General features: G+C 37.5%; 3 protein-coding genes and 1 long non-coding RNA gene across 6 annotated transcripts in view; 3 read left to right on the top strand and 1 right to left on the bottom strand.

The window, feature by feature from the left end:
- Window positions 1-4,294, top strand: part of LOC123504070 (histone-lysine N-methyltransferase 2D-like) — a 23,873-nt gene extending 19,579 nt beyond the window's left edge. The window contains exons 13-18 of the mRNA XM_045254341.1: window positions 1-92; window positions 415-543; window positions 1,135-1,308; window positions 1,896-2,028; window positions 2,509-2,752; window positions 3,076-4,294. The exon at window positions 1-92 is cut by the window's left edge and continues 401 nt beyond it. Coding sequence (XP_045110276.1) covers window positions 1-92; window positions 415-543; window positions 1,135-1,308; window positions 1,896-2,028; window positions 2,509-2,752; window positions 3,076-3,279 — 976 coding nt within the window. The 3' untranslated portion in view covers window positions 3,280-4,294. The remainder of the gene's footprint in view (window positions 93-414; window positions 544-1,134; window positions 1,309-1,895; window positions 2,029-2,508; window positions 2,753-3,075) is intronic.
- A 3,049-nt stretch (window positions 4,295-7,343) lies between these two features.
- LOC123504081 lies at window positions 7,344-14,588 on the top strand. Of its 3 annotated transcripts, none has more exons than XM_045254370.1 (3): window positions 7,344-7,749; window positions 11,383-11,577; window positions 13,389-14,588. In XM_045254370.1, exons 1-3 carry the CDS (start codon window positions 7,597-7,599, stop codon window positions 13,866-13,868), a joined length of 828 nt encoding a protein of 275 aa, XP_045110305.1. In that variant the 5' UTR covers window positions 7,344-7,596; the 3' UTR covers window positions 13,869-14,588. The 3 variants fall into 3 exon arrangements, with proteins under 3 accessions (XP_045110305.1, XP_045110304.1, XP_045110303.1); XM_045254369.1 differs by having other exon boundaries at window positions 7,529-7,764; XM_045254368.1 differs by lacking the exon at window positions 7,344-7,749 and adding an exon at window positions 8,316-8,809.
- LOC123504084 lies at window positions 8,409-9,219 on the bottom strand. Its single transcript, XR_006674695.1, has 2 exons — window positions 9,119-9,219; window positions 8,409-9,010 (listed from the first exon to the last, which is right to left on the bottom strand). It is a non-coding gene; the product is annotated as an uncharacterized LOC123504084 (long non-coding RNA).
- Window positions 14,589-14,846: 258 nt separating the features above from the next.
- Window positions 14,847-27,500, top strand: part of LOC123504076 (rab5 GDP/GTP exchange factor-like) — a 20,664-nt gene continuing 8,010 nt past the window's right edge. Inside the window, exons 1-5 of the mRNA XM_045254358.1 lie at window positions 14,847-15,236; window positions 17,404-17,614; window positions 19,584-19,741; window positions 24,155-24,246; window positions 25,034-25,199. Coding sequence (XP_045110293.1) covers window positions 17,409-17,614; window positions 19,584-19,741; window positions 24,155-24,246; window positions 25,034-25,199 — 622 coding nt within the window. The 5' untranslated portion in view covers window positions 14,847-15,236; window positions 17,404-17,408. The remainder of the gene's footprint in view (window positions 15,237-17,403; window positions 17,615-19,583; window positions 19,742-24,154; window positions 24,247-25,033; window positions 25,200-27,500) is intronic.

The raw sequence follows: 27,500 nt of genomic DNA, 5'->3' as shown, positions 1-27,500 counted from the left end.
AACTTCTACCGCTGCCACCCACAATACTCAGACAGTGCCTTCGCAGACACAAGTACCAACTGTAAACGGAACTTCAAGTGAGAGTGGAGAAAGTAAGTGGTTGAATCAAGATATTTCATTAATCTCATTTGTGTGAGTGTATTTATAAATTCAACGAGTTGATAATTAGAAATATTCTTAGAAGATATGATTTTTTTTTTTTTTTTATGATAAAGAGATAGGAAGGTCATGTGGTTATGCCCATACATCTATGAAGAAGGAATAGATAAGGAAGTGTTAAGAAGTATTTTGCAATTACACAATTGGGTAGTAGATTGTTCTCTCATTATTGCTTCACATATACTGCTCTGACATATCAGTAATAGATATAGATATTCTTCTTTACTTAAGGTTTTCTAACTTTGATTCCTTCAGTTCCAGATAAATCTCCACAACCAACAGTAAATGGCACAACTCACACTCCTATCAATAATGGGCCTCCTAAAGCCATGGTGAAGCCACAAGTCCTCACTCACGTCATTGAAGGCTTTGTCATACATGAAGGTAAGATTGCTTTACACTCCCATATATGAATACACTAGTTAATCTCTCCTGCAGCCAGATTAATAGAGCCAAAAGGACACTTCCATAAAGTTCAGCATTCTTAGTGAATTATATGGTCGTTGGCAAAACCAAGTCAATGTTGCCTCATCAGTAGAAGCATAGTTTGCCATACAACATTTTGATCAACTCTCTCTGAAGTTTTCATGCCACAACACACGGCATAGCAGAAATAATACCTGCTGGAGATAGGGAACACTAAGGCTATGAAAGCAAAGACCTGAATCATGGCAGTAAGACACGTACATGAGTATGGTAACTGGTGGCATACTATTTATATTTGGCTGTGACATACACGCCTCTTGTAGCAGGAATACTCAGTACAGCGGTGATTAATGAAGAGAATCCTTGTCTGGGCTTGTTTCACTCTCTCTTGGTAGGAGGAGAATAGGGAGGCCACAATCCCTGGATATGGATGAGGTTAAATATTTTGTCATGGGAGGGGTTAATATAAGTAACATGTTGCATTAGTCAAAGAAAAGTAAAAGCAAGAAAGTACCAATAAGTACAATATCAATTTTTTTTTTTTCACAGCCTCTGAACCATTCCCTGTTAGTCGCTCATCTTTGCTCACTGAGATCTCAAAACCTCGTCCCCCAAACTACACAAACACTGCCATTCCTGTTGCTGCAGTAACGTCCACTTCAGCCCAGGCACCAACAGGAGGACAGGCTGAAAAAGAGAACCAACCAGATGATGAGGCAACAAGTAAGTACAAGTCGTTGTACTAATTGCCAAACATGTCATAGCAAGGCTTTCATCGACACTTTAATGGCAGTGAAACATGTGCTTTAATAGTTCCATTAACGTACAGGAGTGAGGCTTAGTTTTTGTCACATAATCATCATCTTTATTCACTCTTCATTGAGCTAAAGATGAGTGGTCAGAATGTGATTGAAATACAATTTTATCATTGCAAATTATATCATTATTCTTGAAATTTAGTTAACAGATTAAAGATTTTAAGGAATCAACCCTGAAACTAAAGAAAGAAGGAAGTTACCTAGAAATGTGTCCTGCTCATGCTGTTGAATATTTAGAAAGAAACAGAACATATATGACAAAGTTTTATTTATCATAAAAGTGTCTTTGCTGCAAGAGTTTTACCAGAAATTATCTTGCATCATAGTGTTTGCAATTTTTTTTTTACAGATTTTTGAAAATAACAGATAGACAGATATACATTTTACCTTTCATTGAACATTTTGGGGTTTCATGGATTTTGAATATAGAAAATGATCTTTCTAAATTCTTGATTTTTTAGTACTATTTATTTATTTTCTTTTCCTTAACAGGAAAAAAAACAAGTGAACAGACATCAACATCCCCCAAAGGAGACACTGCCAAGTGTGAGCTGTGTTGCAAGACAGATTTACGGTCAAAATTTAAAAGATCTAAACGATTCTGCAGTACAGCTTGTGCCAAAAGGTGAGTGCAAATATTTAAATATTCATTTAGAATAAAGTCAACCCAAAATAATTGTGTCTGAAAGAAAACAGCAGTGAATTATGTTCTTATTCATTTATGACACTGGTAAAAATGTGAATGTTGTAAATGTGATCTCAGTACATACTAAAAGGAAATAATTTGTTTTGCATATGAAGTCCCTTGTCACACCATAACTAACTCAGGCATGATTTACTTTAATCATAGAACTGTAGATAAATCATTGTTAATCAGGAAGAAAAGACTTGAAAGAGTAATTCTTGGAAAAAATAATTCAAGAACTTAGAATAGAAGGATGTTGATTGAGACATGGGATAGAAGGATGTTGATTGAGAAAGATACTGTAGGAGTGTTTAGACGAAACTTTATAATTTACGTAAAATACAGTATTGTTAGTGTTATGTAATCATCTTCCTAATTTTACTTATTCTTTTATATGATACATTCCTGTTTCTTTAACAGGTACAATGTTGGATGCTCAAAAAGAATTGGCCTTTTTAGAAACCAGGAAGAATCCCCCACCAAGAGAATGCGTGAGGAAGGCAACGCTGAGCCCGGAGATGTTGCTCCTCAATTGGAACCTGCAGAGTCACAGGATCCGGAAGCCACAGAGATGGAGACTGGTGGAGAAGCTACTGATGCTGATGGAACATCTAACTTGGAATCACCCTCTAAAACACAGAGGATAGATATTTTAAAATGGACGGTAAGGTTCTGATATCTTAAAGTTTTTTTGCCCTTCAACCAAACTCCACAATACTCATATATACAGAACCATACACAACAAACTGTAGTGAGTCTCCCAAACTGAGATATATCTTAGATTTTTGTGAATCTTTGGATGCAGTATTAGATTTTAATCATTTGTTTATCAGTACAGCTCCAGCAACTTGCATTTTGCATTAAATATTTTAAAGGTTCATGGAGCTTGTACAGTGATTATTAAATGTTATATTTGAAATATTGTTGATTTTACAATTGACCATTAGGGTTGATTTCTTTACTGAGGGGTTACTGTTTATTGGACAGGTTAAGGATGTAGTGGACTTCATACAGAACCTGCCTGGCTGCAAAGAATATGCTGAAGACTTTGCACTTCAAGAAATTGATGGCCAGGCACTGATGCTTCTGAAGGCAGATCATCTGATGTCAGCCATGTCCATGAAATTAGGACCTGCTCTTAAAATATGTGCAAAAATTGAATCAATGAGAGGTGATAGAAAGGACACATAGAAAGATATTGGTTTATAAGATCTCTTGGTCCTAGTGATGCAACACTGATTCATATTTGTAAAGACTGCTAGATCAGCTTCTGTTCTTTGATACCCTCAAAGTTCATTTCACAAATGAAAACCAAATGTGTTTGATGTGTATATATATATATTAGGATTAAACTGGAAATACTTTGTACATAAAAATGTTTGACTTACAACAATACTATGACTGTGACATTACTGCACTGCCATTCATAGAATTAAGGATTTCTCACCACTGTCAGATCTTATGATAGAAATGTATTAGGAGTTTTGTATGAACTTTGAGCATGTATGTACTTACGTTACTAAAGATGCTTATGTCACTACAGAATATGAACCTTTGGAATTTATAAAGGAAGAGATTTTATCACATGAACAGAATGACCAAATGGTGCTTGCCTATTTTTCATGTACGGATCTCATTACCAGTTTATATTTATTTACAAACCAAGTGCAATCAAGTTTAAGTAGGTTCAAGATTTCTATGAGCCTAATTGATATTCTATGCTTTGCTGTTTTGTATTTGTTTAAAGTTAGGCACAATGTAACTTTCTTTGGAGTTGTTGATCTGCTAAACAGACAATTATTATATTTATTTTTTACTTTAGTACTTTATTATGCACACCTGATTGTTCATAAACACAAATCTACACTATTATTGAATTGTGTGATCTAAAGAAAGAAGTCAAGGCTATGTGTATGATGAAAAAAATGTTAGGCACACATTTAGATTTTTCATACCATATCTCCAGTTTGTTGACTTAGGAGGGTATAGTATTTGGGACCATGTAGTACTGTTATAGCAACTCAACTCTTGGTGGGTAAAATATTAGTGAACAAAATCATAATAGTTCATGAGTTTCAGAATGTGTGGGTGAGGTGTGTGTTTGTACAAAGAATGTTTTGTAAAGTAATGGTTAGATTATATATGGTTGTTGCACAGTCAGTGACTCCATTTTGTAATATCCTTTATTCATAAATTTGAAAACTTGTATTGTTTTTATTCCATTATACTGGTTAGACCTTTACAAAATGGTATGTATGTGTACATAGTTGTTTTTTCTCCCATAATAATCTGAGTACACTCAACTTCCTTGGTGAGCCTTGTGGCTTGTCTCTAAAGAGAATGGAGGTACATATAGAGTGTCTTGTCCACACACTTTTCATATTTGCTGCTGAAATATCCCAATTATACTGGGCGCCAAAATGCTTAAATTATCAGGACGAGGGAGACAACTCACTCTGGTAAGAAATGTGTAAAAAATGATGATAAGAACAAAATATTGAGTATATGATGTGATAAGTCCTGTCTACTGCTGGAACTCTCATACCGTTATAGTGCTCTGTGACATGCCATCACTCTGTGAAATTTGCCTGTTCCTACTTCTCAGGGAATATGAAATGTTTGCCATATACAAATGGATATTAAAGAAGGCAGATTTTTCTGCTATTTGTGAGAGAATGGGAGTGATAACTTCGTTCTTCATGTACCAGATGAATTTGGAGATGAAATATTACAATGAGGATCCCAGGCAGCTCTATAGCCAGAGGGGAATACTAGCCTGAAGCAAAAACAGGTAGGAATATTAGCCATCTCATTTTATACTTGGTGGCTGATGTTCATGTGGGTGGTAATTGGGTTGTAGGTCTTCAATAAGAATGACTTCATATGACATGAACTCATGTAAGAGTGCTTTTGCTGTTTTAGTGACCTACTAACAAGATTTCAATATCCAAAAAGCTCTAGTAGAAGGACAGAGGATTTCTTTTTAAGTGTTTTTACCATTCTAATGACAGATTAACAATATTTCTACCCTCAAAAGGCTCTGGCTGAAGTGACATGAGTTTTCAGGGTTTTTTTATGGTTTTAGATCAATAACTTTTATATACCTAAAGGACACAAGTTGAAGTGATAAAGATATTTTACCTTTCTAATGACAGAGTAACAAGATTTTTAAATTCAAGTTATATCTTTTCTTGTTTCTTGTATGACATAAGTTGTAAAATTTAAATTTGTTGATTGCATTATATGTAGGGAAAGAATAGGAAATCCTGTTACAAACAGTGCGACGAGTAGTTTAAGAGCTTTAGAAAATATTGATATAAAACCGGGAATTGTTAGGAAATTTATTCTTGAACTAGACGATAGGAAAGCTAGTGGTCCTGATGAGCTACATGCCAGAGTACTTAGGGAGGGTGTAGACAGTATTTCTGAAGCACTTAAGTTAATCTTTGAAAGATCACTTAGGTTTGCTGAGATACCACAGGACTGGAAGTTAGCTAATGTTACTCCAATATTTAAAAAAGGTAGGAAGGATGATGCGAATAATTATAGACCGATCAGTTTAACTAGTATAGTATGTAAGATACTAGAGAAAATCATTAAGGGTAGTATTTGGGAGCATTTAAATGAGAATAGATTAATTAGAGATACCCAACATGGCTTTAGATCAGGGAGGTCCTGTCTTACAAATTTGCTCGATATCTTAGAATATATTACCAAGGAGTTAGATGATGGAAATAGCATAGATGTTATATATCTAGATTTTAGCAAGGCGTTTGATAAGGTACCGCATAGGAGGCTAGTGTACAAATTGAGACTACATGGGATAGGGGTAGGTTAGTTGATTGGATTAGTGAATGGCTTTCTGATAGGAAACAGAGAGTAGTATTAAATGGGGCAATGTCTGAGTGGAAGGAAGTGGTTAGTGGGTACCCCAAGGATCAGTGCTAGGACCTCTTCTTTTCTTGGTGTACATTAACGATTTAGATATAGGAATTAGTAGCAAAGTATCAAAGTTTGCAGATGATACTAAGATAGCATGTGCAGTACAGGGTGAAAAGGACAATTACAGAATACAACGAGACCTGGACAGGCTGATAGCATGGGCAGACAGGTGGCAGATGGAGTTTAATTCTAAAAAGTGTCAGGTTATGCATTTAGGTAAAGACAACACAAACTTTAACTATGAGATGGAGGGATGTTGGCTAGAGGCAGTAGAGGAAGGAAAGGATTTAGGAGTAGTGATAGACAGGACTATGAAATTTTCAAAGCAATGTTTAGAAGCAAGAAATAGGGCAAATAGGATCCTGGGTTTTATAAATAGAAATGTTAGTTATAAAAGTAAGGAAGTGGTGCGTAGCTTATATAATTCCTATGTTAGGCCCCATTTAGAGTATTGCATACAGGCCTGGTCACCCCACTATAGGCAGGATATCAACATGTTAGAAGCAGTTCAGAGAAGAGCAACTAGGATGATACCAGCATTAAAGCGCCTGGAGTATAGAGATAGATTAAAGGAATTAAACATGTTTTCATTTGAGAGGAGATGTATAAGAGGGATATGATAGAGTTATTTAAAATGTTCTCAGATACAAACTACATAGATGTGAGATCTTTCTTTACCTTAGAGGAGGGAAGTAGGACTAGAAATCATGGCAGGAAGATTAGAAAGCAAGGCTGCAGGTTAGATATAAGAAAATATTTCTTTAGTCATAGGGTGGTAGACTTCTGGAATGCATTGCCAGAGACGGTTGTAAATAGCACTAGTTTGACAATGTTTAAAACAGATTAGATAAGCACTTAAATTTATTAGATTTATAATTATGTATAGCGCTGCATGATAGTTTTATAAGAAATTTACTATAGTTAAACAAGACATGATCCCCATGTATGGGGATTACAGATTGTAGAGGAATTCGCTGCAGGACTTAGCCCTGTTAATGGGCCAAATATTTAGAATTAGTATATAATGTATTGTGTACTTGTAAGTGTATCTTTAAGTACTGATGACGAGGTCGCTGTGCGACTGATACAGGATAACCTAGATGGGCCCTGGTGGCCCTTTGTTATCCTATTATTTATGTTATGTTATGTTATGTAGTAGCCACCATTATTATACTGAAGTAATCATATTTGTGTTACCTCTGGGGAATTATGTTTATGTTTTTGTTAAGCTCAGGTTAATGGTGTAGCTGACGGGGTCCATGGGGATATACTGCCCCCCCCGGGAACCTCAGCATGGATACCTTAGGTAAAAAAAAAAAAAAAAAAAGGTGATGCTAAATGAAATTCCCGTAGACTATTAACAACTAGTTTTGTTTCTCGCACCCCACCCACATGCCTCCAAGCTGATTTGGGGGAGTGAGGCAAGGCCGTCTCCCGATACGTCAGCAACCGACGATCGGCTACCACTAGTTCCGCTACCGATCGTCGCCTCAGTTAGTTTAGAATGGACAGCGGTGGGGTACGTTTCGCGCGCTTTTACTTTCCATTATAAAACTAATTGTGACAATGCCTTCTACTTGCTGTGTACCTTACTGCAAAGGCAATTACAAAACTGGCCCAAGAGTGAGTGTATACCGATTCCCTCAACAGCCTGAGCTTCGGAGGAAATGGTTACAAGCCATCAAAAGGAAGCCTTTCACTCCAACTCGTCACAGCAGGGTGAGCACTATACAGGTATTTGTTGTTTTGTATGATCTACTTGCTAAGTTACGAATTGGGTACTTTCCTGTTATTGCCCCACCACTAATTTTAGATTAGGTTAGGTTAGAAAATTAGTTAACTTAACCTAACCTAAGATAAAGAAAATCAAATGCAATAGAAAAATCAGAAAATTAGTGGTGGGACAATAACAGGAAAGATACTCTTTAAAAAAATTAAAGCAAAGATACAAATTTATTACCTTATTATGAAATTTGTTTATACTGACTACATTATGAGAAAAAGCTACTAACTTAAACCTTTAAAAATAATACATTAACTGTAATTAAATACATGTATAAGATACTTAAAAAAAGGTAAAGATTTGTGAATATTAATACTAATGAGAAATATACAGAGTATTTAAGAAGAGATAGAGAGTGAGAGAAGGTGGTAATTTGGTCAAAAAAATTGAAAAATTTTTAACTTGGTACTTGGGTTCGTCTCTGGAGAGGGAAGCCATGGCCGAAGTTGCCAGGCGCATAACGCGCTGCTTACCTGGTAATGGCGGGTTTAAAGGGCCGGCCCTTTAAATACCCAAGCGCGCACACGCCCCTTTTTCTTCTAGTCTTTGTTTTGCTTGTATTTATTTCCTTTTTTGAGCTGTTTTATTTTTTTTCCGTGATGTACTTGTACGATAGTTTAGGATCAGGCAGTGAGGGTGAGGAAGACGCTACTCCCTCAGTACCAATCGATTGCGCGTGCGTGCAGCCTACCTGTTGATCGTATTTTACACGTGTTGGGTTCCCAAATTGTGACAATGCCACGTGTAAGTGGTAAAAGAAAGGCTCAGATTGAAGCAGCCCGCCAGAGAGCCTTGAAAAGGTGGAAAAAAGAAGAAAGTGAGGAGCCTGAGACACGTGGTGGTAGTAGTGGCGAGGCTTCCACCTCCGCCGCCAGCACCCCTGCTACTCCCGACCCTCACGTGTCTGCTGCAAGCTACAGGCATAGTCTCCTGCCACCAGAGAAGAGTGAAGTTCACCAAACTAGTGCTGAGGCAAGAGGAAGAGAGGCTGCCAAGGCAAGGAGAAGAGGTAGAGGATAGGCCGCCAAGTCCTGTGCGGGTCAAGGACTGCAGAGACTATAGTGCCTCTTTACTCCGGGAAAGACTTCAAGAAACACTTTCGAATGCAAAGTGAAACTGTCCCTGCAGCCACAGGTGCTGGAGGGGCCTCTGCAGCAGCTACCATGGCGGTAGAGGCTGTCTCTTCTGCCTCAGAGGCTGTGGGAAGAAATGCCACACATATAACACCGTCTTTTATTGCTATAAATACTAATATTTTGGTCATATTGCCTTATTCCAGCATTCTACAAGGGATAACAGACTTACCACATTGTTTTTTGATGTTCTGTGACGTCGCATAAGCTGTCAAAATAGCATTTGCATCCCCCACACTGAAAATATAGTGAAGCGGCGGCCGTCTGCGGTTTGTTGATAAACAATAGTTGCCAGACACCGCCAAGCATTCACCTCCGAGGAGCGCAAGGTCCCGCAAGCTTCCACAAGGCGAGCTGTATGCTGGTCCCCCCCGATTCGGGGGAAGTATGCCTAAAGGGGATGTTTATCTTGCTGGTCTAAAGGGGATGTTTATTTTGCTGGTCTAAAGGGGATGTTTATCTTGCTGGTCTAAAGGGGATGGTTTTAGCTTGCTGGTCTAAAGGGGATGTTTTTAGCTTGCTGGTCTAAAGGGGGTGCTTTTAGCTTGCTGGTCTAAAGGGGGTGTTTTTAGCTTGCTGGTCTAAAGGGGATGTTTTTAGCTTGCTGGTCTAAAGGGGGTGTTTTTAGCTTGCTGGTCTAAAGGGCATGTTTTTAGCTTTCTGGTCTAAAGGGGGTGTTTTTAGCTTGTTGGTCTAAAGGGGGTGTTTTTAGCTTGCTGGTCTAAAGGGGATGTTTTTAACTTGCGTGTCTAAAGGGTGTGTTTTTATCTTGCTGGTCTAAAGGGGATGTTTTTAGCTTGCATGTCTAAAGGGGGTGTTTTTAGCTTGCTGGTCTAAAGGGGGTGTTTTTAGCTTGCTGGTCTAAAGGAGGTGTTTTTAGCTTGCTGGTCTAAAGGGAATGTTTTTAGCTTGCTAGTCTAAAGGGGGTGTTTGTAGCTTGCTGGTCTAAAGGGGGTGTTTTTAGCTTGTTGGTCTAAAGGAGGTGTTTTTAGCTTGCTGGTCTAAAGGGGTTGTTTTTAGCTTGCGTGTCTAAAGGGGGTGTTTTTAGCTTCCTGGTCTAAAGGGGGTGTTTTTAGCTTTGTGTCTAAAGGGGTGTTTTTAGCTTGCTGGTCTAAAGGGGGTGTTTTTAGCTTGCTGGTCTAAAGGGGGTGTTTTTAGCTGGCTGGTCTAAAGTGGGTGTTTTTAGCTGGCATGTCTAAAGGGAATGGTTTTAGCTTGCTGGTCTAAAGGTGGTGCTTTTAGTTTACTGCTCTAAAGGGGGTGTTTTTAGCTGGCTGGTCTAAAAGGGTTGTTTTTAGCTTGCTGGTCTAAAGAAAAGTGAATGTAGGACGCAAAGTAATTGTCTTCGTTTCCATGGGGTTAAGGAAAATTTACCAATAATTTAAAAGTATCCATTTCTATCGAAAAAATTGGCCGATATACGTCAGTGTAGGGTTTATTTGTATGTAGCTCTGAGGTGTGGTCTAAATTTGGCTTGTACGTAACTGCAAGATTACTTGGATCGGTTTGATGTATAGCAAGGTATTACTGTTACTTTGTGTGTATATATGTGCACCTATGTGTTGCCCATATTGGAGCTTCACTATTTTATTGTTCTTCTCTTTTACATAATTCTGTATGCTGCCTAAACATTTTTTTTTTTTTTTATGCATAACACTGTCTCATTGATGCCTTGTGTCATATAAATGCATGCATTCGTGTTCTTAACAGTATGCCTTTGTGTCATAAATTCTTGATTTTGATACACAAAATATATGGTGTGTCTTGGTGCTGTCTTTTCCTATACAGTAATACCTTGATAAACGTTGGGGTTGTGTTCCTAGATGGCTGTACGTATAGTGAAATTACGTTTATCGAAACCTATTTTGCATAGTAATAGGGAGGTTGCGTTCCTGGACCCCTGTGGACTCCCACCTCATTGTTTTAGGGTGGGTTCTCATATGCCCTAACATTGTTCAACTTAGCTTTTTAGCACACATTGTAATGTAGGTATATAGACATGCATAATCATATGTACACACAGTGAAGCAGTCCATCTCTTCTTCTGTGGGTGACGGCACGCATTGGTCTAAAGGATGTGTTTGTAGCTTGCTGGTGTAAAGGATGTGTTTGTAGCTTGCTGGTCTAAAGGATGTGTTTGTAGCTTGCTGGTCTAAAGGGGGTGTTTTTAGCATATTGGTCTAAAAGGGGTGTTTTTAGCTTGCTGGTCTACAGGGGGTGTCTTTAGCTTGTTGGTCTAAAGGGAATGTAAATGTATATTTGTACGTAACGTAACTCTTAAGGTATGATCTAGATTTGGCTTGTATGTAACTGCGAGATTACGTGCATTGGTTGGACGTATAGTGAGGTATTAGTGTATGTATAAATGATCATCGTCTTAGGCAATAATGTTTTTTATCATGATGTTTTGTATTGAGTAACTCAGTATCTTTTCAGGTGTGTGAGCTCCACTTCATACCTGCTGATTATGAACATGAGACATCACACTTTGATGAAAGGAGTGGGAGAAGGCTGACTGCAAAACTGAATGTACCACGACTCAAAAAAGATGCAGTACCAACACAAATACCCAGCTGTCCTACGTATCTTTCTTCATCTGTTCAAGCTAGAGAATCCCCTGACACCAGAAAGGTAATAGTTGAGGAAAATTGCATTGAAAAAATAATCACCAAAAGCATTCTTGATAACAAAAATCACAAGAAATCTAGGTCATTTTCCTCTGTTACAAAACAAAAGATAAATTGAGCTTTTTGGACACTAGCTGTTGGAGTACTATCCAGCAAGATGAATCATTGTTAATTTATAGAATTTATCAATCTCCATGCCCTAAAATATTACAGTCCATAGTAATTGCAGAAAAGTTTTGCTAATGATGTTCAGGTGCATCAACTGGGAAAATACAAAATTCCATCTGCTATCAATGACACCAATGACCTTGATGTTCTTGTAAACAATCTTAAAATGGTAGATGCAAAGCAGAATGAAAAAAGAACGTGTTGGAGTGTAATTCAGGTGGCACTCTCTTTGCTGTCACTTATACAAGATGAATCTTATAAATACTTCAGTTTTTTTAAATTTATAAGTGATCAGTTACACCTCATGACTTGTAAATTGGAATATTCTGCTGAGCTTTTGATATTTTCCTCTCTATTCTATAACTGTTCACCGCAGGGCTACAGATTTTTACGTGAAAAAATTTCCTGATATTACCAAGCCACAGCACAATTAAAAGGATAGTACTAATTTCTGAAACGTTTGCTCCTGATTGTGAACATAAACCTTTGAACTTCTTGTCACACAAAGAATAAAAGTAAATACATGGAAACCAAAGACAAAACCATTATTTTGATGGTTGATGAGATCCACCTTAAAGCTAAAATGGATTACAAGGGTGGCAATATTGTTGGTGCAGCATTTAACAGTACTGAAGCTGCAACAAGTGCTTTTGTATTTATGATTAGTAGCATTCTGTCAAAATTCAAAGATGTTGTACATATACTTCCTGTGAAATCAATGAGTGCAGACACTTTACATGACATTTTAAAGAAAGTTATAGTGGGCTTGGAGGAGATAGAGTTCTTTGTTATTTGTGTGATTACTGATAATAATGCCATATAGGCTTACCAAGAAAACCTTTCTAACAAAGGTAAAGAAAGCCGAGCATGTCAAATTTGCTCATAAATATGGACAATGAAATGATAATGATTGGCTGTTGGTATTATGGTCAGATGAAGTTACTTTTAATGTGACTTGCAATCGAAATGCCTTAATGTTCCAGCACCATGGCAGTGGCCCCCTGGACCAACGCTATCTTGAGAGTACAGATTCTCTTATAGTTTGGGGTTGCTTTTCTGGCCTAGGACTTAGCAAGTTAGTGGTACTTCCTAAGAACCTGAAAGTGAATGCAGATGTGTATTTAGAGCTCCTAGCTGACAATTCCTTGGGTAATGCAAAAAGAAGGGGGAGCATCTAGGGTGCAGATTATTTAGCTGCTACTCTGGCTAGCATTATGCCTTGCCTCACCACAGATCTGTCCTCCCACAAGGAAGTGAAGCGGTCTTGTTTATCCTCTTTATTTTTAGTGATAGGCAAGGACTTGGTCTTTCATGAAGCAATTGATGGGAGGAAATTCTTAATAAACCGTCTTATATCGTTGCTATGACAAATGACAAGTGTTTAGTAGGCATTCATAAAACATACATTTATCTAGAATATTTAATTTTTGATATAGTGTTCTGTAATGAAGTGCTGGCATGATCTTGAGGGCTTATCTTTGCTTGACATTCCTACTTTTTGCTTAATGAGCCCAACTCTTGCTTTTGCCTTTTCTGGTGTGGCATTACTTTCACTATTTGCTGGTAATGGCATGGCTTGCACTATCTTTAAGCAGTATTTCAAATGCTGGGCAATCCAGTGACTTGTTTCCTTTCATCATTTTGCAGAGCGAGAATGAGTTACTGCTGGATGAGGACATGGATATTAAGCTCGAGATCAAGGAGGAGGTGAATGATGCACTTACGGAATTCGTGAACGTCTTGGACCATGTGGAGGCAGTTCCATCTCCAAAGGAAAATTATGTGGACACTCTAGCGATGTCTAAACCGTCCACCTGTGCCTCACCCTCCAACATTCAATTCGTGGCCATAAATCCCCCACAGTTGGAGATCCCATCACATCTAATGGAAGAAGCTCCTGTAGACGTTCTAGCAGTTACTAACCCGTCCATAACTCCCTCAACCTCCTCTGCCTCACTCAGAAAAGTTAATCCGACCATCCCTAGAAATGAAGATACGGATGAGTTTCATTTGTTTGGAATGTTCGTGGCCAGCCAGCTGCGTGCCTTGCCACTTCGCGATGCCCTCCAAGCACAACTGGAAATTCAAACAATTATTGCACAAAAACGGTCCCAGAGTTTGACGTGAGGCTCTCTACTGTGCGAGGAAGGTCGTGCCTTTTGTCCATCACTTCATTGAGCTGCAGTCCTGTGATGAAGACATGCTGCAACCACTTATGACTCAGTCCATATCAGTTTGTCTCCACTGGTTAAAGGTGGATGTCTCCCACTTTATGATTTGGTTAAGGTGTTGTCATAAGAAGCTACTGCTCTTGTTGCCATAGTGCAGCTCCTTTGGAGGTTAGCACGTGAATGGTGCTTGCCTTCTATAACTTTTCTGCCATACATTTTGTCAGTCATTCATGTCAAGAGAGTTATGACATGCCTGTATGTCATAAGAATGGAACTTTTTTAGATTATCTGTTTAGTTCTTGGGTTAGTAGAAGAGTTAGACGATATGTTTCCCTGCATTGTTGCATAATTTCAAAGATAAAAATTGCGATGTGTAAAGGGATCTCAATAAAGGACAACCATGTTTTGTTTTGTGCAATAACTACAGGATCTAGTTAGCTTGCACAAATTAATTTATATTTTTTACAAGGATTGTTATATAATTGTTATATAATTCTCAAGGAATTAGTAAGTTTAGTTCTATTGCATATCAAATGTCTACAGCTTTGTTTAATTTCTTAAGACGCCAATGCAGATCTACAATTCTTGAGGAATGAGTAAGGTTTTGTTCCTTTACATTTTGATATCTTGTCATACAGCATTCTTGAGTTAGAAATAAAAGTAAAAACAAGCCTGATTTATGCATCTGGAGTTTAACCAGTGTTTGAGGAACTTATGAGATAAGTTTGATGTGAAAGGTTATAGTGTTAGTTGTGTCTGTTAAAAGTGAAAGAAGTGTTTGCAAAGTAGTAGAGTTATGGAAGACCTTCATTATTATTATTTATTATTATTATTATTATTATTATTATTATTATTATTATTATTATTTATTATCATTATTATTATTATCGTCATTATTACTATTATTATTATTATCCTTATTATTGTTGATCATGATGATCATCATCAATATTTCGTAATTTATGCATTTGTTTATTTTATGTAGTAACTTCAGAAGTATCAGAGACAAAGGTAAACGTGCGTGTAATTCACCTCGGTCGTCTGCTGAGTGTGTGCTTGACTATAAGCTAGAAAAGGAGAAAAAGCGATATCTCGGGAAAATGAATAATTGTTCATTCACCTATTGTTTACTTCATTCTTAAATGGACAGAGCCATTAAGCATACCAGAACAGAGACTAGAGAGACAGAGGAAAATGTGCGTTAACCGAATGAAGTAATAGCAAAGCGACCGAAACCCAGTCGTGTTTACTTTGTATGAATCGCAGTGCTGTGATACTTATCACCTCCAGGAGTAAGATAAGGAAGCAAGGAAGCAGCTGGGAGGTAAGAATAATGTTTTCTTATGTTTTGTTTAATTCTCAAGAACGAGAGAGAGAGATGGAACGATAAGAACTTGGGTGTAGGTTCTCTATCTGTGAAGGAAATACACGACCATTTTTCCTCTTTTTACCATTTTCTCGATGGCCTTTACTGTGCGTCTCCTAGCAGTTTTCCCCGGAATGTGAGAAAAGTTTCCGTGTCATTTCTGTGTTCATAGAAATCACGGGCAAGGCGCAGCAGCGGTGGACCAGCACAACTGTTAGCAAGACCCTCTAGATCCAACTAAGTAAAATAAATAAGATTAAAAATGCAACCATATGAAGACACGTTCAAAGGATTTGCTTCTATGTGGTCACGTTTTTGTTGGATTGAAATGGTTGGATGAACTTTATTAATTTATTTGTTTTAAGCCATTATCATTATTTATTTATTTATTATTATTATTTTTTTTTTTGAGACTATTTCACACTTGAATGTGGAGTGTTAAAGATATCCATAATTGGCAGGTCCTGGAAACTTCTGTGAATACTTATGAGGAAATGGGTATTACTGGAGAAAGCTGTCAGTCTCACTGAAACAAAAAAGGAGTGCACCTCTGGAAAGCAGCCATCTTTCTAGACACTTTTCTTCTATACACTTTCCCTTGCAAATTACTCATTTAGTATTAATGCTTTTAAATAAGTTTTGCACAAGGCATGAAATTTGCTGCATTGTTAGGCTTGTTGTTAACTAAGTTAGGTTTAGTTAGAGTGCACCAATGAATGGTTTTATAGGCACTGTTCCCGAGAAACCGTCCCGCGTGCTTGCCTCGATTCCCAGCTACCCCTTCACAGCTCCACCCAGCTGATTTGACGTCACATAAAATGAGAAATATATGGTATATAATTTTGTTGCGCAGGGGTTCCTTGAGACATGTCATGTATTTTAAGGGTTACACAAGGATAAAAAGGTTGAGAAACGTTGCCTTATTCGTTAGCATATTCTCTCTCTCTCTCTCTCTCTCTCTGACCAATAGCGTGGCTTCATATATGTGGCGTCAAATCAGCGGGGTGGAGGAGCTACAAAGTGGGAGCCAGGAATTAAGGCGAGCACGCGGGATAGTTTCTCTGGGACAGTGCCGTTTTATATTCATAGAACATGAAGATCTTTGCATTTTAGAAAAGATTTCCCAAAATTTAGGGATTTTTTCCCTAAATTGTGCTCATTTTGTGTTTTAGGCATCAAAATGCAACCATTGATGCATTCCTTAGCTATTACTTAATGTCAGACTGATGCCTTTTTCCATATTTACCAGGAAATGTTAACAGTTACCCTTGCTGCATATTATTGATTTATCAAAGCCTTAAATAAGGTTTCCATTAATTGGTAAATGTTAGTTTTAAAGAAGTATGGCCCAATCTCCTGGTGGGGTTTCAAGATGGAGGAGCAAAATTCATTGAAAAACTAGATTGTGTGAGTTCAGCGCTGAATTTTTTCTACTTTTTCTGTAATTGGCTCCTTTGGTTGGAAGACCATTATTAATATGTCTGTATCAGTAGTATGTTCTATCTACTTATGTATATACCTGGCTGGTAATCCCACGTCAACCATTCACACATGTCATTCACACTCTTGGCTCCATTCTTCCCTGATGGAATGGGATAGTCTTTTGTTCAACCATACTACACTCCAGGAGTTTAGCCATTAAGTAGTCTTTTTAGTTATGAATAATAAAGTGTATCTCTTTCTGATATTAGGTTTCAAACAATATCTTGCCAAATTTTTTTACTGTTCTAGTATAATGACAGGAAAGTTAATGGTAATCAAGATCCACTCAGGTGTTGCTGATTATTGTGGCCTGACTGGTAAAGTGTCTGACTTATGTTTCTATTATTGTCCTGACAGAAATTCCTTCCCTTTGTGCAAGAGTTGATCTGTATTTTCAATCATTCATCCCTTCTTTCTGGTAAACTCCAGAATTCCATGCCTGGTTCTGTATTTTTTTTTTCTATGCGTTAAACTCAACTTTGGAATATCCTTTTGACATTTCTTTTCGGATTAGTACCTCAGTGGACCTTGTTCTGTGACTCTTTTTATTGCCCTTAGTCTGTGTTCCTCTTACAATAAAAAAGGAAAGAAATTTATTCTTGGAGTTATTTAAATTGAATGCATACAACATGTTCATCCCCAGAAATCATGTCGAGTAGCGGTGAGAGCAGCAGTAGTTCGGCCTGGACAGGTACGAGGCTGCACATCAAGGAAGGGGAGCTGCAATGTGTTAAGGGTTGTGGATTCTATGGCAACCCAGCATGGGAGGGCCACTGCTCCAAGTGCTACAAGGAGCATCTCGCCCAGACTCAGCAGCGCAAGACTGTCTTCCACCCTTCCCTCAAGCTCCGCAAGTGAGGAAGCATTCTTTGTCCAAATATCTAATCATATTTAGCTCTTTGTGTTGTGTGCCTTTTATTATTCTGTTCTCTCTCTCTCTCTCTCTCTCTCTCTCTCTCTCTCTCTCTCTCTCTCTCTCTCTCTCTCTCTCTTACCTATATATTTTTGATGGTGCTGAAAGCACACGAGACAGGCGTGAAACTTACATTGCAGGGGCAGAAAGGGGAACACAATGAGACTGGCACCATCAAGTTATCTTTCTCTTATCAGTGTGTGGTGAAGCTGCTGTCATTGTTGATAGATATTGTCATTGTTTTGGTGTTACAAGAGGGAGAATAGGATTGATGTGGTGATGAGGGTCATTAGTCCAGAAAGGAAGTTTGTGCTGTGAGCTTGATATTGTAGTGCATATTTTTTCCCTGTACATGTTCATCACACACACACACACTAAAGAACATAGGAGGACTGTGAGGAACTTTGCTAGAATGGACAAGAGATTATTTGAAGGATAGGGAAATGAGAACTGTGATCAGAGATACATATACTCATCTTGGGGTAAAGTAACTAGTGGAGTGCCACAAGAGTCAGTGTTAGCCCCCATTATGTTTCAAATTTATATAAACAACATTCACATTGGGATAAACAGTTATATGAATTTATTTGCTGATGATGCAAAGCTGCTAAGAGTTATCAAAACCAGAGAGGTCTGTCTACTATTACAGAAGATATAAACAAGATCTATGAGTGGAGTAGGAAGTGGAAATTGGAGTTTAATGCCAAGAAATGTCACATAATGGAACTAGGAAAGAGTAAAAGAAGACCGGTATGGAACTATTTGATGGGAGAGGAACAAATGAAGACTAAAGAGGAAAAAGATCTGGGAGTGATCATACAAGAAAATCTGAGCCCCGAAAAACACTTAAGCAAGATATTTGGATTATCATATAAAATGTTGAATATTATAAGAGTGGCATTTCAATATATGGACATATATTATGATGAAAAAAATTATCTCAAGCATGATACATCCAAGGCTGGAATATGCAGCAGTGGTGTGGTCTCCAAGCTCTAAAAAGGATATAAGAAAACTGGAAAGGATACAGAAGATTGCTACAAAGATGGTGCCAAAATTAAAGGACCTAACATATGAAGAACGACTGAAGGAAATAGGACTGCCAACCTTACAGGAAAGAAGAGAACATGGGGACCTTATAACAGTGTACAAGATAGTAATTGGCATTGAAAAGATAGAAAAGGAAGACCTGGTGCTGTTGACAGAAGAAGATGGAAGGACAAGAGGACATGAAAGGAAGATCAGGATGAGGCAGTGTAAAGGTTATTGGAAAATAGTTTTCCTCACAGAACGGTGGAAAAGTGGTATGCATTGGATAATGAAATTGTTACAGTACATAATGTGCATAACTTTAAGGAAAAATTAGATAAATGGAGACATGGAGAGCCCTGCTCGAACCCTATACAATACAACTAGGTAAATGCACACACACACACACACACACACACACACACACACACACACACACACACACACACACACACACACACACACACACACACACACACATATATATATGTATATATATATATATATATATATATATATATATATATATATATATATATATATATATATATATATATATATATATATATATATATATATATATATATATATATATATATATATATATATATATATATATATAAGCAAGGAAAGAATTCAGATAAAAAGAAAGCAGATTTGTGAGTTAGTGGTGAACAAGATGACTCTCGAAGACCAAGTTGAGTGGATTGATTTCAACACTGTGAGATTACGGCAAGTATTTCAAACCGTTACTGTTATTATTGCTGGAAAGGGGTTGGCAAATGGTAATGAGGAGTTACAAAAAATAGGGCTCTTTCTTTGCTCCCCTTCTCTAATCCAATTCTCCATGACTGTACATTTGATAATCCTCTTTCTTCCAGCAAAGTGAGTCGATCAGTGAGTGATGTCTCGGACTTCACATCATCAGCCACCTCAATCATGAGTAGGAAGTTTGACCGCTTTGAGGAAAAGCGGCGCCAGCAACTTGACAAAAAGACCAAAGCTGTCAAATCTATCTTCCGGAAGTCACAAGGCAAAGGTATGTGTATTTACCTAGTTGTAGTTTTACAGGGCCTGGGCTTTATGCTCGTGTGGCCCCGTCTCCATAGCTACACTTATCCAATCTTACTTTAAAAGTGTGCACACTCGTTGCAGACACTACTTCTTCATCCAAACTGTTCCACGTCTCAATACATCTCTGCGGGAAACTATATTTTTTAATATCTCTCAGACATCTTCCTTTTCTCAGCTTTTTACTATGTGATCTTGTGCTTCGGATGTCATATTCTTCTCTCAGGATCAGTTTCTCATTATCCACTTGGTCCATTCCGTTGATCAATTTATAATGTTGTATCAGGTCTCCTCTCTCCCTTCTTTGTTCCAGAGTTGGTAGATCCATAGCCTTTAGTCTCTCCTCATATGTCATCCCTTCAAATTCTGGAACCATTCTTGTAGCTATTCTTTGTAGCCTCTCCAATTTCCTTATGTGTTTCTTTTTGTGAGGGGTCCACACTACTCCTGCTTATTCCAATCTGGATCTTATTATAGTACTTATCAATTTCTTCATCATTTCTTTGTCCATGTAGTGAAATGCTACTCCAATATTCCTTAGCAAATTATATGTTTCTCTAAAAATTCTATCAATATGGCTTACTGGTTGATTGTTTTCTTCCATCGTCACTCCTAAGTCCTTTTCCTTTTTGACTTTCTCCAGTTCTACTCCATCTCCCATCTTATAGATTCCCACAGGTCGTCTTTCACTCTTTCCCATTTCCATGACATGGCTTTTGTTCACATTGAATTCCATTTCCCACTTCTTACTCCATTCCCAGATCTTATTTAGGTCTTCTTGCAGTATTTCACAATCCTCCTTTTGCTTTATAACTCTACACAGTTTCGTATCGTCCGCAAACAAATTTATGTAGCTGTTCACTCCTTCTGGCATGTCGTTAATATAAATGAGGTCCTTATTTCTCTCCCCCTCAAATAATTTTCTATCCATCTCAATGTGCTTCCTTTTAAGCCACCCTTCTCCTCTAACTTCCACAGTAATCTTGCATGTGGCACTTTGTCAAACGCCTTTTTTAAATCCAAATAAATGCAGTCAACCCATCCCTCTCTCTCTTGTACTTTATCAACTATTCTAGAATAGAAACTCAATAAATTAGTTACACAAGACCGTCCTTTTCTAAAACCAAATTGGCTATTTGATATTAATTTGTTGTCTTCAAGGAACTCGATCCATTGTTTCTTTATTATTCTTTCACACATCTTGCATATTACACTAGTTAGTGATACTGGTCTGTAATTTAAAGGTTCTTCCTTCCTTCCGCTCTTATATATGGGAACCACCTCAGCTCTTTTCCATTCTACTGGTACTGTTCCATTTTCTATTGAGCATTTTATGATGTTGTATATAGGACTTGCTAGTTCTTCCCTACATTCTTTCAGTATTCTGCCTGAGACTTCATCCGGTCCCATTGCCTTCTCTTCATCCAGTTCCTTCATTAACTCTTTTATTTCAAGCTTGGTTACTTTAATCTCTTTCATATAGATTGTCTCTATTACTATGTGGCCTCTCAAATTTGGATTCCTTAGTAAAGACCTCCTGGAATTTTTTATTTAATAGTTCTGCCATACTTTTTGGGTCTTCCACCATCCCGTTCTCTCCTTTTAACCTTTCTATTGTTTCTTTTTGCCTAATTTTTCCATTTATGAATCTATAGAACAATTTTGGTTGCTCCTTACATTTTTCGACAATGTCTTTTTCGAAGTTCTTTTCCTCTTCCTTCCTCACCTTAACATATTCATTTCTTGCTGCTTTGAAGTTTTCCTTATTTGCTGGATTCCTATTTCTCCTCCACCTTTTCCATGCTCCATCTCTTTTCTCCTTTGCCTTGGCACACCTTGCATTAAACCAATCTTTCTTTCCTTCTTCTTTAGGTCTATATTTTGGGACATATTCCCTGACTCCTGTTTTGTATATTTCCAAAAATAAGTTATATTTGTCTTGCATTGTCTCTGAGTTTTCCATCTCCTCCCAGTCTATGTTTTTAAAATAGTTCTTGAGATTCTCAATATCAGCCTTTCTGTAATTTAATTGGTCTCCTTTGTATGAATCGTCTTTATCTTCCTTTCCCTCTTCTATATCTATTTCTAATATTGCATGGTCACTCTTTCCCAATGGGCACTTATATCTTATATCATCATTCATTTGTATACCCCTTGTAAAAACTAGGTCCAATCTCGCCGGCTCGTCGTTTCCTCTGAATCTTGTGCATTCCTTTACTCTCTGGTCCATCATATTGTCTATCATTAGGTTCAAGAATCTTTCTCCCAGGCTTCTTCCCCCATACCACTTTCATAATTTTCCCAGTCCACTTCTTTACAGTTGAAATCTCCTACTAATATCACTTTTCTCCTTTCTTTAACGATTCTCATTAGACTCCTTATTGTGTCATCTATCATGTCTTTATATTCTTGATTGGTCCATGAATTTGTTTTTGGTGGCACATATGTTACAATGATTGTTATCTCTTTTTTATTAATATGCATCTTAATATACAATACTTCTGGTTTTCCTTTCCCACATTCCATTTCATTTATCACTATCTCTTTCCTTAACATAACCATGACTCCTCCTCCTCCTTTACCCACTCTGTCTCTTCTCCATACATTATACCTATTGTCCAAGTCTATTTTGATTGCCTTATTTAGTTTTGTTTCAGCCAGGCATACAATATCTGGATTTTCTTTCTTTATGTAATCTCTTAATTCTAGTTTACTTGATAAAACCCCATCTATGATCATATACATCATTTTTAGTCTTTTGCCTTTATAATTTTTAATTAAACTTGTTCCACTTTTTTCTCTTCCTTCTCGTTTATATACCATTTCCTTATCCTGTCTCCTAGAATTCTCCAAAAAAATGCCTTCTTCTCCTCTTCTGTCCTTTCATTATTCTTTTCCCTTACTGCTGCTGCCAGTTCATTGTATTTCTTCCTTTCTTCCTCATTTTTATTTTTCTTTATATAGATATCCTTGCAGCCTTCTGTTTCTCTGAGTTTAGTTGTTCTATATGATATTTCTTCTGTTGCTGCTTGTGATTTTAGTAGTATTTTGATTGGTTTCATTTTTCCTTCTTGATATGGTCCCATTCTGTTTATTTCTTCTACTTCCTCTTCCAAGTTCTGCCTGTCTTCGTCGTTTAGATTCTTCAGTAGGTCTTTGACTGATTTCATTTCTTTTTTTCTCTTTTTGGTCTATATTCTATATTTTTTTCTTTTATTCCAAATACGACTACACTCTTCTTTTTTTCTGCAATTTCTCTAACTAAATTTTCTTTTGTCTTGAGGACTCCTATCATTTTGCTTGTCATATTTTCTTCTTTTTCTTTAAGTTGTTCTTGAATCACCTCCTGAAAATCAGCCTTATCTTTTCTTATCTTGGACTCGCCATGCTTGTACTTCTTTTTTAATCACGTTCTGTACTCTTTCCTCTTCCTTGTTTACTAGATCTTTCAGTTTCTCTTTTTCTTTCTCGGCTTTACTGAGTCCTTCTTCCATCTGCTTTTTGTAGTTAGCTACTTCCTTTTTTAGTTCTTCGTTTTCCGCTCTTAGCCTAGCTTCATTTTCTTCCACTTTTTTTATCCTTTCTCTCAGTTTTATAAACTCTTTATCCTGTTCTTCATTCACTTTCATTTCCATCTTCTCCTTTATCAGTTTATCTAGTTTATATTCAATATTTGACACTCTTTTTAGTAGTGAAGTAGTCGTCGTATTGAACCCTTCGAATACATGCTCACCCACATCAGCATAGTCATCATCAGCTTTCCTACTTTCTCCAATCTCACGTCTGCATTTTGATCTCACGTCTGCATTTTGATGGTATCTCTTTTTCGCTCATCATTCCTTAATAATTGATTTCATGAAGAAAAAATGAGACCACACTACCTGCCCAGGCCACTGTAAAAACTGTACAACCGGTATGTAGTGAAGATCAGCTGCTTGTCGGAACGGTGCCAGTGCGTCCTTCCTCTACCGTGTCTCGTGTGTGTGTTTGTTTATGTTTGAGAGAGATAAATAGAGAATGTGTATTAAACATCTATTTAGTTCATGTTAACCCTGTCATATCAGTGTGTATAGAACTAAGTTAAAAAGCAAATGAAACCCTATTCTCACATAGGCAAAGCATTCGCTATTTAAATTCATCAGTGTGGGAATGGGACCTTACTGTACATTCACAATCTTATCTTCCAGTCATTCATATTGATTATTTAGTCAGAGGATTGAGAGAGTCTATGGAGTAGTTTTGAGATTAGCTACTGATTCAGAAAGCCAGGGGTGTATAGGAGAGGCTCATGATCTGAGAACAAATTTAGCTAGTGACCAATGTGAACACAGAAATGAGGATACTGTTGTAAGTAACTATGCTTCTTGCATTTGTTTCACAGAAGGAGGTAAGGCTGGAGAAACATCCAGGCCTGTCAGGCAGCTGAGCATGGAGTCTCTGGGAGCAGGCCAACAGTTCAATGAGTTCCTTAAGGTAGGTGAAAGAGAGAGAGAGAGAGAGAGAGAGATAAAAGAGATTGTGAACCCTGTTGGTGATAGAGAATACAGAAGGCCCTATGTGTTCTTTGGTGACATTTCAGCCTCATAGATAGCAGTGTTATTATTGATAGTGATTCCTATACATATTCATCACTTAGTGTCAGCTGTTATTGGCTACTTTTATTTTTTTTTATACCATGTGGGCTTTTCTTGGGAATTTATGGGCTAAAGGAAATACTTTTTTGGGGCACCTCCTATCTGAAAGCCCACCCGCTAGGAAACCGTTTCCCTGAGTGAGGAAGCCCATCCTACACTCGGACTGTGGACAGGATTCGAACCTATGCGCTTGGAGACCCCACAGACCCCAAAGCATGCATGGCTCCACTGTACCACAGCGGCTGCAAACTTGTCATATCTGTCTTGTGTCATGTGTATATGCATGAGTTTGTGTGTGTATGTATCAGCCTTGCATATCTTCAACAGTGTAGTCTGACATGGCATAAACTCAATGTTAGAAGTCAATTTAACATAGGACTTTCCCTTCCTATGTGTTAGGAATTCTTATTCTTGCTTAATTTCTCTAATCTGCTATGGATCTATCAGTTGTCAGGTTTTGTAAGGAGGCTGTCATTAGATTGGAGGACTTGAGGTTGAATGGAAACACAAAACATGGTGGTATTAAATGCAGCACATTACGTAGCTTATTATCAGACAGTACTCTATTATTACTCAAGCATTGATGTATTTGTTTTGAATGATCAGCATCTTTATTTCTCTAACAGAGCTTGAACAAGGATGTGCAGTGTGGTGTCAGTAAGCTGATTAACAATTTCCTGGAGAAGATGCTCAGAGTGGTGGAGTTTCAAGCTGTTGATGAATCTAGTGAGCAGGTACAAGATTTCTACACCACCATGAATGACATGATAACCCAACAGCCAGTTTATGAAGGTGTGTATTTACCTATTTGTATTTACCTATTTGTGTATTACAGGGCCCGAGCTAAGCTCTCTTGTGTCCTGTCTCCTTGTCCATTCCTGTCATATCTCTCTTTCATCTGATTGACACACACCGCATCAACGACATGACTGCTCAGTTTATTCCACTTATCAATGCTACGATGCGGGAAACTGTATTTTCTCACGTCATTTAGACAGATTTCCTTTATTAGCTTTTTCCATGTCCTCGGAGATGATTACTTATGGTCACCTTTATCAACTCTCTATCCAGTATGTCAATCTTGTTCACCAATTTATACATAGTTATCATGTCTCCTCTTGTTCTTCTCTCTTCTAATGTGGTCAGCCTTCCTCAGTCTTTCCTCATAGTCTAACTCCATGAGTCCTGGTACCATCCTTGTTGCTAGCCTTTGTACCCTTTCTACCTTCACATTTTTCTTCATATGCAGTGACCAGACACATGCTGCATATTCTAGCTGGGGTCTTATTAAGGTACATAATATCTTCTTCATCATTCCTTCATCTAGGTAGTGGAATGCAAGGCCAATATTTTGAAGCATGTTGTATGTTTTCCAAAAAATCTTGTTAATGTGTTTCTCCGGTGACAAAGTGTTTTGCACGGTTACTCCTAAGTCTTTCTCCTCATTGGTCTCTTTAATTTTCTCATCACCCAGTCTGTAATCCCTGTTTGGTCTGTATCTACTTCTTCCCATTTTCATAACATGGGTCTTGTCTATATTAAATTCCATCTGCCACTCTTTACTCCACTCATATATTTTATCAAGATCTTCCTGTAACTTGTTACAATCTTCCACATTCTTTACTCTCCTCATAATTTTAGTATCGTCTGCAAACATGTTCATATAACTGTCAATTCCTACTGGCATATCATTAACATAAATCAAAAACATGATGGGACCCAGCACTGACCCTTGTGGAACTCCACTGGTTACCTTCTTCCACTCGGACTTCCTTCCTCTCACCACTGTTCTCATTTCTCTTCCCATTAAGTAATTTTCCATCCATTTTGCTAGTTTATCATTTACTCCTCCAGTCATCTTTAGTTTCCACATCAGTCTATTGTGTGGTACTTTATCAAAGGCCTTTCTCAAGTCCAGGTAGATAGCATCCACCCATCCCTCTCTATGTTGTAGTATGTCAGTCACTCTTGAATAAAAACATAATAAATTGGATACACACGATCTTCCTTTTCTGAAACCAAACTGCCTTTCACTCAGAATGTTTTCACTTTCTAGATACTCACTCCACTTAGCTTTAATTACTTCTTCACATACCTTGCACAATATACTAGTCAACGATACTGGTCTATAATTTAGCGGTTCCATTCTACTACCATTCTTATATATAGGCACAATGTCAGCTCTTTTCCACTCTTTCGGGACTAATCCTGTTCGTATGGAGGTTTCCACAATATCAAATACGGGGTTCAACAATTGATCCTTACATTCATTTAGCAACCTCCCAGATATGCCATCAGGCCCCATTGATTTATTAATATCCAGATTGCTTATAATTTTCCTTACATCTTCCTTAGTAACCATGATGTCCTGCATTTGCTTTATTTCCGTAGGCCTTCCTCCCATAAAATGCTCCTCCTTTGTAAACACTTTGCAAAAGTTGTCGTTCAAAATTTCAGCTATATCTCCAGCATCTTCATATACTTCTTCCCGTTTTTACCTTTACTATTGCCTCCCTTTTATTTAGTTTTCCATTTATGAATTTGTAAAACATTTTGGGTCACTATCACAGTTTTCCACCACCCTCTGTTCATATTCCTTCTGTGCTGTTCTTACTTCAACATATCTATTCCTTGCTGTTTTGTAGCCTTCCTTGATAATACATCACTGTTTTTCTTAAGTTTCTTCCATGCCTTTTCTTTGTTCTTTTTTGCTTCTTCACAATTTCTATTAAACCACTGTTTATTATTTAAAGCCCCCTTTCTGTAATATGGCACAAACTTTTTCACAGCAGAGTTATACAAATCCATAAATTTATCGTACTTCAATTGCATATCTCTTTCCTGGTATACCACGGACCAGTCAATTTCATTAAAGAACTCCCTTATATGGTTATAATTTCCCCTCGTATAATTTAATTTTTCCTCCCTGCGTTCCACAGTCTTATTCGTGCTTAATTCTGTATCCAGCTCAAAGCTTAGGACATCATGATCGTGTGTGTGTGTGTGTGTGTGTGTTTATCCATTTACATTTACATATTTATGCGTTTTACAGGATTTACAGTATTATATTTAATTTTGTGTAAAATAGATGTC

Source organism: Portunus trituberculatus, chromosome 15 (assembly GCF_017591435.1).
Source record: "Portunus trituberculatus isolate SZX2019 chromosome 15, ASM1759143v1, whole genome shotgun sequence".
NCBI lineage: Eukaryota > Metazoa > Arthropoda > Malacostraca > Decapoda > Portunidae > Portunus > Portunus trituberculatus.
Note: the sequence above shows the minus strand (reverse complement) of the source record. Positions and strands in the feature narration are given on the sequence as shown.

Coding starts and splice junctions, on each gene's coding strand:
- LOC123504081 (XM_045254368.1), top strand. CDS start 8,549: ATGCCACGTGTAAGTGGTAAAAGAAAGGCTCAGATTGAAGCAGCCCGC. Junction 8,810..11,382: donor GAGGAAGAGAGGCTGCCAAG/GCAAGGAGAAGA, acceptor GTATCTTTTCAG/GTGTGTGAGCTCCACTTCAT. Junction 11,578..13,388: donor AATCCCCTGACACCAGAAAG/GTAATAGTTGAG, acceptor ATCATTTTGCAG/AGCGAGAATGAGTTACTGCT.